Source organism: Triticum urartu, unplaced genomic scaffold (assembly GCF_003073215.2).
Source record: "Triticum urartu cultivar G1812 unplaced genomic scaffold, Tu2.1 TuUngrouped_contig_8905, whole genome shotgun sequence".
Taxonomy (NCBI): domain Eukaryota; kingdom Viridiplantae; phylum Streptophyta; class Magnoliopsida; order Poales; family Poaceae; genus Triticum; species Triticum urartu.
The window spans coordinates 1-10,596 of NW_024119900.1; the positions used below are offsets into that span (position 1 = coordinate 1).

At 41.9% G+C, this 10,596-nt stretch overlaps 1 protein-coding gene across 1 annotated transcript; it reads right to left on the bottom strand.

The window, feature by feature from the left end:
- Positions 1-10,175: 10,175 nt before the first annotated feature.
- Positions 10,176-10,582, bottom strand: LOC125532049 (NAC domain-containing protein 2-like; the record flags this gene model as incomplete). The annotated part of the gene is given in 1 exon segment (XM_048696231.1): positions 10,176-10,582. A coding segment is annotated over 1 exon segment (46 nt), but the record flags the coding sequence as incomplete, so codon positions are not given.
- Positions 10,583-10,596: the final 14 nt, after the last annotated feature.

Below are 10,596 nucleotides of genomic sequence, written 5' to 3' on the forward strand. Positions count from 1 at the left end.
CCTCGATCGTCATGGTGGAGAGATCCACCAAACTCTCGATGGACCAGGCCAGTTGCTTGTACTGCCTGGGGACGACGCGGAGGCACTTGAGAATCAACATCTTGTTGTCGATCTGATCTCCGAGCTCCGAGCGTTGCGAGCTCGTTGACGAGACCTTGCAGCCGCAAGGCGAAGTCATCGACTTGCTCACCGGCCTTGAACCGGATCTCCTCGTACTGGAGGCGCAAGGTCTGGGCCTTCGACTCCCGTACGCGCTCCACGCCGATGCGCAGAGTCTTGATGGTGTCCCATACTTCCTTGGCCGTCTCCTTGGCGCCAAGGGTGAGCACCATCTCCTCTGGGACGGAGTGCAAGATCGCCTCCATCGCCAGCCGGTCCTCCTCATACTCGACATCGCCGGTTCTCACGGCTTTCCACATATGTCGCGCCTCCATGATGACTTTCATCAGGACGGACCAACTGGGATAGTTGGTCCGTGTGAGGAGAGGGAAGGAGGTACTGGACATGCCCACGTCTCGCACGGAGCGTGGCGCACCCAGCTCACCTCCCGGCCTGCCTCGCAGCGCGAGGGCGTCCGCCGCACGGGTGTCCTCAGCCGAGCTCTGCTCGGCGGTCTTGGAACCGTCGTCGGCGACGCCTCCTTTCGGCATATGCTTCGGCATAACCTGAGGCTCTGATACCAATTGTTGGCCCGACTACTAGCGGTGTACTGAACTACTGGTGGTGTACTGATCTATACGAAAGATAGACCAAAGCACTGCAACTAGTGCAGTCTATAACGCACACACACAAGCACCGGAGCGGAGTACTGGAGTCTGATTCCCTTGTATTGAACGGAATTGAGTGGAATGCTATAACCGGGTGGAGTGCAGCTCCTTATATACTGCTTACAAACCGACTATGGGTTAAAATATCTCTACTAGCTGCCCACCTCATCTCATACGTGTACTAGACTTGAAACTACTACTAGTTACTACCTAGCTTGCCTTAATTGGTAAGCCACGCAAGTGTTGCCGACTTGCCGACCTGCCGAATTTACTACCTTGCTAAGTAACAGCTACTGCTGCTACCGACATGCAACCATGCATGCATCTGTGTAAATGTTGCTGATCAAGGTTGACTCAACAGTATCCCCATTTTAGTGTACTTGGAGGGACATTAGTCTGTGCCGGAGAGGAGGAAGCCAAAAATAGCACCTCACAATACAAAGTCTTGTCTTCTCCTTTGGCCTCGACAAACAAAGCCCGGGTTCAACCACTAAGTGTATGTCTTGAAGTGACCTCCAACCTTCACAAGCTCTGGCCAGTTCACAACTTAGAAGCTCATCGGTGAGACCAACTGTTTAGGAGTCTCCAATCTCCAAAAGTAACAAAGTCGACTAGAGACTTGGAAACTTGTTCAAAAGCTCAAAGATCTCAACTTGGTTTAGCTTCCCTCTATACCCCTTCTCAAATCTCTCCCAATTTTCAAGAATAGCTCAAATGGGGGCAAGGAAGAGTAGGGAATACCAATGGAGGCTGGATTGAAAATATGCGTGAAAAGGTAACCTATTTTGCGGTGGTTAAAGGTATTTGTTGGCTAGGGAAAAAACTAATTCTTTGTAGCCCTAGATGTAGGGCTAGTTTGGTTGGCATCCACGTCAAAGATTGCCTGGCCTGGACGGTGCCTGGAATGTGCCTGGTCGCTGTTTTGTTGGTATCCTGGGAGTGAAAAGGCCTGCCTGGCCTGGCTGCCACAGGAACGTGATTAGCCTGGTGAATTTTAGAAAAAACAAAACAAAGTCAGTTGCTTAGCTCAGGCAATGGGATTAGCCTGGCCCAGGCGTCCGGTTTCTTGCGCCTGGGTGTGCGGCAGCTTTCCCGGCACCATTTAAATATTATTTAATGATTAGATAACACAGCACCAGGCCAGGAATGAATCCAAACGCCGTGCTCCCAGGCAGGTAAACGCCAAGTGTCCAGGCACATGCCAGGCAGCAGATTTTTCCAGGCATGAAGTTTAGGCCTCCTTTGGTTTGTAGGAATTTTATAAGAATTCTAGAGGATAAGATTTTTATAGAATTTTTTCTTTAGAGCCCTTTGGTTTATAGGAATGGATTCCTATTCCTACATAGGATTGGTTCCTATCCTCCACATTTCATAGGAAAATAAAAATGAGCCTAGACTCAATGGAAAAATTCATTCAGTGTGAATCAAATGACATCTCGTTTCCTATCCTACTCATAGGATTTGAGTTACATGTCATCTCATTTCCTATAAATTTCCTATTCCTATGATAATCCTATCCTATGAACCAAAAGAAGCCTTAGGGTGTCAACCAAACTGGCCCGTAGTCTGGGTGTACTCGAAGTCAACTTGTTAGAAAAATAGGTGTAAAGACAGTCCATATCAATAACAGAGTGGCCGCGGGGGAAGACCAGAAAGATATAGTGGCTAGGGATTTACCCCCAGCCTAACCCTCACTCACCTGGCAAACCCCGGACAATCTGAGTAATCACCTTGAACAGTCCAGCCTAGAGACTGAGCGGGTCAAGGCAAAGGTCCAACACTACCCGGCCTTCCGACCCATTGGTAGGATCCTGGTTATTCTGGTGTACGTCTAGACCATTCGGGCATGCAGGCTTATAGCCCCTGACTGTCTGGCTTGCCCTGAACTTGAGCTTTTAGACACGGGTTTTCTCCCACGGCTTAGGATTTCATTACATTCTTTTGAGGCGTGTGGGTGTCTAGATGAGTATGCTTGGCACCGAGCGAACAACTTCGACATCTTTGCCCCCTTTTAATAGTGTGGCATGTCTAATGATTCAATGACGATATCATAAGATCACCAGACAACATAGAATTATGAATAATCTGCGGAAACCGTTATTTTCTTTTTCTTTTCTTTTTTGGAAGGTCTTTGACGCTAGGCAACTTTGACACTTGTGACTAAAATCTGCTTTAACACTTGGCACATAAATTAGTACCTTAATTGCTTGCCATTCATATCAAAATACACATTTTAAATGAATTGTAGACAACTGTAAAAATGTTTAAGATACCAACATAAAATAAATAAATGATGTCTTTCAACTGTCACCAAATAAAGCTATAAAAAAGACTAAGTTGCCAATATAAATAACATAATATAAAACAAATTGTATTGTGAGTACAAAACAAAAATAAAAATGATCCGGTTCACTATTTAAGTTGCATCAGGCTTTGGACAACAGGCGGAGGAGCCAGTAGGGCGAGGTATGCGCTCACCCAAACTTCATTTTCAATAAAACACTTTATACAACTATGTTGCCTACATATACATCGCCGTAGTTCTTTATGCAAGGGTATAGTGGTCGTTCGGAAAGAAATACGATATGAAAAATAATAGGGTCTATTTGCGTGTACAGTTCAAGAAAAAGATATATCTCTTATCATTAACTCATACTTTAGTTTGGCTTACATCAATCTTTGTTTGTCCTCGTCTACTACTTTGGACCATGGCATGACGACCGCTCCGAGCGCTCTTTTGGACACTAATTGTCTTTTACCATTTATAACACTCAATGTTGTACTTTAGAAAAATAAAATAAATATATTTTATAATAAGCTTTTATACCTTCAAACAACTTATTTTCTTTATTATATTATAACAATGTTGTCACAGAGTAAAATTAGACAAGTTAGCATACTAAACCATGTTAACAATATTGCTAAATATTAGTTATAATGTTACACGATTATTGTGTATGTCCTTGAGAAATACACTTACATTGTGCTAATTGTAAATAAAAAATTATAAAAAAAATAAATTATTATTTATAATTACATAAACCGCAAATTGTGAATTGTGTGTTTGTGTGTATATTTTAATAAACTTAAATATTATATTAGAGATATCTAAAGCAATCAACACAAATATCTTGATATTTATTTCTAGTCTATGATTAGATAAACATATTTTTAGAAACTTCTAAAGTGTAAGCAGAATTGCCTACATTTTTTTCAAAGGTATACATTTTACGCTACATAACTTATGCATTAATGTATTACTGGTCCAATTGATGGCAAAAGTTACAAAAAGCATGCAGGACAAAGATGTCGCAAATATGTCAAATAATCTATTTCCGGTCTTTTTTGGTTGGTTTGTTCTTTTCCTTCTAGTTTTTGCACGTTTGTTATTCCTTTTATAAAAAAAATCATATTTTTCCATAAATTCTATTTCTGAAGAAAAAAACTTCACGAATCTAAAAAATGTTCGCTTTTTTATATTAAATGTTCCCAAAATTTAATAATGATTACAGGTTTAAAACTATTTATGAATTTATGACAATTCAAATAAAAAATTGTGTTTCAAGAATTTGAAAATTCAGTAATGAATTAGAATTTTTTTTGTGGTTTATAATTTTTTTTGCGAAATAAAAAAAGCATTTGCATTTTATAAAGATATGTTCGTGAATTAGAAAAATGTTCACATATGTTTTTTAAATCTCTACAAAACTTACTCACGAAATGTTCTCGTTTATTAAAAAATTTAATTTAAAATTATTGGCGTTTCATAAAAAATAATGGAAATCGAAAGCACCAAAGATATAACCAAATAAAAAAGAAAACTGGTTGCTACAGTATGTTGCACCAGTTAAACAAGAAGACAACCAAATGGGCCGCCAGGCTACCAGCCCACGCTCGACGCCTGAGCTTTTTTCACGCTGCAGTCCTGCCCTAATCCTGGAGACCTCCTAATTGGGGCGCCTACTTTTCTCAAAAAATAAAATAAAATTGTGGTGCCTATTATTCGGCGAGCAGGTTGCGCGCGAGCGACCAGGCGCGTACCCCCCTCACACGACGGGGTTTCGTATGAACCCTTTTTTCTTTCAGTTTATTCTCTTTTTTTCTTTTTGTTTTGATTCGTTGCCTGGATTTGTTGTGTCATTTTGTATGTGCCCTTCTGTCATTATCCACCAGGCGTGTTTGATGTCTGAATAATATACCGTGGGTGGAGTGCACCATTCATCTTGCTTCATACCAACATACTAGATTACTGGTGGCAACAACGAGCAACACTTACAATAGCAAAATCTATCCACCAGAGAGAAGGAGGAATTGCAGCACGTATATTGTTTTTTTTTTTGAAATGAAAGGTAGATGAGATTCTACCTCATATATTTCAAACAGGCCAAGGCCTGGGACCAAAGGGTCAGTTACATGAAGCTTACATTGAGCACCGTAGTGCCATGGCTATAAGCAGCCATTGGAGAGAGAGAAGAACAGGGCAAGCGAGGAGAGAAGAAGAGTACTACAAAGCTAAATTAGCTCAGGAGATACATCCATCTCGTAATAGCATCCTTGTCAGCCTGCTGTTTTGCCCGGTGCTGCCAAGCCTGAAGGAGTTGTGACATATACCTTCTAAGATAGGACGGGGGCCATCTTTTGTTGTTGAAGATTCTGTTGTTTCTCGCGTGCCAGAGAGTAACTGCCGCCGCAGCGAAAAGAATGTGCACTCCTCTAGAGTTGATCCAAGCCTGTTGAGCTCTGTGCATAAAATGAACGATGTCCGTGGAGCTAGAGGCAAGGTCGTTCATATGGAACGTGGCCCAGATAACAGAAGCCGGGAAGCAGCGCAGAACAATGTGGCTGGCAGACTCGCTGGCAGGGCAAATGTCATAGTCCTGGTGCTCGGTAAGTAGGGACCAATGTTTCCGAATCATGTTATCTCTTGTGTTGAGTCGACCCCAAAAGCTTTCACGTCGGTTTTACCACCATCGTTGGAGTCCTTCATGTTATGAGTCTGAACTAAAATCACCAAAAGTCATTATAACGACCAGGCGTGCTTGAGTAGCAAAACCAGGGCATCATAGGCAAAAGTACAGCATGACAGAAATTTATTACACAAGTTTCTTGAAAATACAAACAACTGACCAAACATCAGAGCCCTGACCTACGTCATGAATCTTCTGCCTTGAAACCGTAGGAGATCAAGAACTAACGACGTTCTTCGGCAGTTGCATTAACAGGCACGCAGTCGTATACACCATATCAACAATTCCGATTACTTGTCGTTGCAAATCAGTTTCTATTGATGAAGCATGGCAACCAGCGGGCCCAGGATACAGCGCACACTTATGTAGGATCGGCCCTGAAAGCAAAAAATCAATCCTTAAACAAAAAGACTCCACAAGGAGGCATCACTAACCAAATTAAAACATATATGTTTTACAACACCGACTCTGATATAAATATGTGGCTGGTTCTACAAGAGGAGGGCAAACCAACCAACAACAAATTGCCAAATAAATCTGGCCACCACTCACTCAAAGAACAGGTGCCTAATCGATTCTGGTTCACAACAGAAAAAACAAGTAGCATCATCCACAATATGCCTTTTCGCAAGATTGTGTCAAGTCAAAACTTTATTATTGGTGACCAGCCAAAAAAGATATTATTTTTTGGGACAAATGATTTTCCACATCGAATCATTCAAATGATGCACAACACCCCCAAAGTTGATGGCATGGTAGAAAGATTTTATAAAAACTCATCCAGGCGGATCAAGCATCCAAATAGGGTATCACATTCAGTCAATAGAACAACAAACTGTAGATAGCCAAGAAGGCAAAGCCATTTACCAAACAACACCTCATCTACATGTCTCCTAAAGCTAAGGTGCAGATCAGTCACATCCCACACATGGGCAACAAAGACATTTTGTTGATTGCAAGTTTTGAAAAGTTCCTAGAATTGAGTCTTAAGGGAACAATCCCACCCAAATGTCATGCAGAAATTAATATGAGATCCATTACCAATTATTTTTCCATCTATAAACACACCTAGAGGCAGAAAGGGCCCAGGTTAATCCCTTCCAGAAGGGAGAACCAACCCATGATTTAGCCCACACAATATTAGGTTTGCTTGTGCCATATTTAAAATAAAACATCTTCTGCCAATTTTTGTCCCCGCCATCAAAGAACCTTTTACCCCAAGAAGTTAACAAAGCCATGTTGAAATTTGTCATATTAAGGACTCCCAAACCACCAAAAACCATTTTTCTTGCCACAAGGCCCCAATGAGCTAAATGATATACTTCTGAACATCAACCATATTGCCCCAGAAAAATGGGTCATTTGGGAAGAGGTAGCATTTAGAACCCATTTAGGGAATTTGATAAGAGATATAAGATAAGCAGGGATACTAGCCACACAAGTGCACAACAAAATCAACTCCCCCCATAAGATAGATATTTGCCCATCCAACCATAACTTTTTTTAATAATTCTATCTCTGGTTGGTTGAGTGTGCTCTCTCCTTAACTTACTGTAATGTCCTCCTGTAATTCTAAATAGCTGGAAAGGATCCAATGACAGTGCCTTTGGAGGAAGTATGGTTAGCAGCATGGGTCTTCTTTGGCTGCATGGGACCTGGTTCGTGGGACTAAGAAAAGTGATGGTTTGGGTATTCTAAATTTAGGGGTGCGGAATGATGTTCTAAACAAAATGGATATCCCTTCGGTCAATTTCACTTGGAATACTCACTACCATAACAGAAATCCTTAAGCTACAGCTCCATGTGGTTCTTAGTAGTGGACGGATATTTGTGATTTGGTTGATACGTTTACTGCAGTCTCATGGGCACAAGTCAAATAGGGGGACTCTATTCTGTTTTGGGCTGATAAATGGAAGATTGGGGTTTTTATCATCTCCGTGAAACACAGATTTGGTAGGCCTTTTTTTGCTATTGATCAAATAGCTTTGGCTAAGGAGTTACTCGCTGTTGATAATGTTACTGATTTGTTCTATTTGCCCCTCTCTGAACAACCTTTTGCAGAGCTGCACGTGTTAAAAGATTTGATGAGTTCCTTGTAGAGGGACCCTGGACTTTCCGATTCTTGGCTTCTGATTGAGGGAAATGTGGTTATAAACTAAAATTGTATTATGATATGGTTCATAGCCTATTGTTTCCAACCAGTTCTTGCTTGCATCTGGAGGAGTTGTTGTACCCTTAAGATCAAAGTCTTTGCTTAGTTGTTAATCATGGATCGGCTGAATACCAAGGACATGTTGCAAAAGAGGCACTGGAATGTTGCTGATGGGGTTGAATGTGCTTTATGCCATACTAAGGCCGGAGAATACGATAATCACTTGGTCTTTGATTCAATTTTAGTAGAAGAGTTTGGGCTTATTTGCAGATTGCCCGGGCTGATGGGGATGATATATATGCTATTGCTAGGCAAGCCAGGAGGGATTTGCAAAAGCTTTTTTTGTGGAGGTAGTGTTTACTGCTTTCTAGAATATTTGGGTTGTTAGAAATGCAAAAGTCTTTAGGCATGAGAGGCCCACTTTTTTGAAGTGGAAGATAGGTTTTGTCCATGACATCTCGTTGTTAGCTCACATGATTAAATCCATGTTGAGGGGTGACTTGGTTAGAGGGTTACTTATTTACCCCATTGATAGGTTAGTTTTTCTTTTTTCTTACTCCTAACTTGTAAATATTGTACTTGTTTCCTCTTTATCAATAAAATGGTGGGGTGTGGGTGTTTGCCCCACAGTAAGCAATCAAAAAACTTGTAATGCAAAGGAAACCCCAAATACTTGATGGGAAAAGAACCAAGTTTACAGCAAAAAATACTGCGCAAATTCCTTGATCTTAGCATCATCCACACTTATTCATAAAAGATCATTTTATGAAAAAGAAAATTTAATCCCGAGAGGGCCTCAAAATAGGCAAGGATCAACTCAAGATTCCTAGCATAGTCCAGATTCTTCTCCAGAAAAATGATAGTGTCATCAACGTATTGAAGAATTACACCTCCAAGGACAACACGAGGAAGAAATACTCAAATCGAGCCATGAGAGGGAGCCTTCTGCAACATTTTTGAAGAAACGTCAGAACTAAATTAAAAAGAATGGGATATAATTGGTCCCCTGTTTCAGACCTTTGCCACTAAACATATGGGTCATAGTATCTTTGATTCTAACACAGAAAGAACTTTGGAACAAACCATTTCAATAAATTTGATCCATTTATTACCAAAACCATTTAGCATTACTAAAAACAACTCTCAACCAACTATGTCACGGGCTTTCTAGCAGTCAAGTTTAAGTACCAAAGCGTAAGAACTTCGAGAATAAAACGACCCCGAATAAAGACAGCTTGATTTGGGGAGATCAACCTATCACTAACATGGGAGATCCTACTAGTCATAGGCATAGTTGCTAAGGTTGATAGGCCTATTTTATTTTTTTCATTTCTTAGCATTATTCTCTTTGGGAACTAAAGTAAGAGCCCCATGAATCTTTGATGTCTAGTGCTCTCTAAGTGCAGCTTCTGCCTGCCCCTTCTCTTTGTAGCTTTGTGTAGTGCTTAGTACTCCTAGTGCTCTTAACCCTCTCCCCCTTCCTCACCTTGATGTAATTGTGTAACACCCTTTGGACGCTTAGTTCATTTTAATTTAAAGTCAGCAGAAGCCTCTCCTACTGCCACCAAGTTCTCAAAAAAGAGTAAGAGAAATTAAGTCAAAAAATATGAAGAGAACCATTCTACTCCAAAATCTCTAATAGAAAAGAAAGACCCCATGATGGCACTTGGAGATTCAAGTTCTCCCCATCAGTAACTAGATCTTACCACAAATCACTACCCAAATGCACATTATCCCTATATTCAAAACCAAACAATTTTTTTGTAAGTTCGCCACCTCCAACATCTTAGTCTGATTTTCTTTCTGTTATCAGTCTAATTTTTCATAAGCTGTGTCGATTTATCCAAATCATCCGATATTACTGAAGATTTGAGCTCGTGTCTTGCACTTCTTTGTACGCGGACTCCCGCCCCTGCCTGGCTACGCTGCTACTCCTACTATTCTGATATCAGGCAGGATAGAATTATCTCATTTTCAGTGTTTGTGTTTGCCTGCCTGGGCCTGGCTTATCACCGTTTCCATTTTGGCCGAAGATTAAGTTGCGTTTGCTGCTGTTGGTAGTAAGGTCACTGCCGCCGAGTCTCAGTAAAAGTACTGCCTGTGAGATCAAAGTGAGACCAGTGGACGGTCTGGAGCTCGAGCTACACAGAGCTACCTGCAGAACCGGAGTGTTCTTGGTGTGTCCAAGCAGGCAGGCAGGCAAACACAACACTGGCAGATTATTAGTGGATCAGACTGTCTGAAAATGAGGCAATTCATCCTGCCCAACAGGAGAAAAGTATAGCAGCATAACAGCAAAATTTGGTTGATTTCTACTGAAGAGAAGGAAAGAACAGAGCTACATATGTATTCGGTCGGTCGATTCTACTAGTGAGGAGTGAGAAGAAAGAGCTACATCCGCATTGAGAGTACAAGGTAGTAAGAACAAAAGAATCAACCCAGCCGGCCAGGCCCCGGCACCGGGCTCTCCATGTACAACGGCACGCCCCGGCACCACGCCGGCTTCTCTCGACACGATGCCACCTCCCTCCCTCCCGTTTCCTATGCTGTATTTACACTGCACCGCGGCCTCGCTCGCTCGCGGCCAAGAAGTCGTCCATTCCACTTCTGTCGATCTCGGGGTCTCTGACGGTCTCTGTCTTTGCTCTGCTTAGAACGGGGCCGGCATGCCGCCGGCGCGGGGCTGGCTCCCGCGGGGACGGGGGGGGGG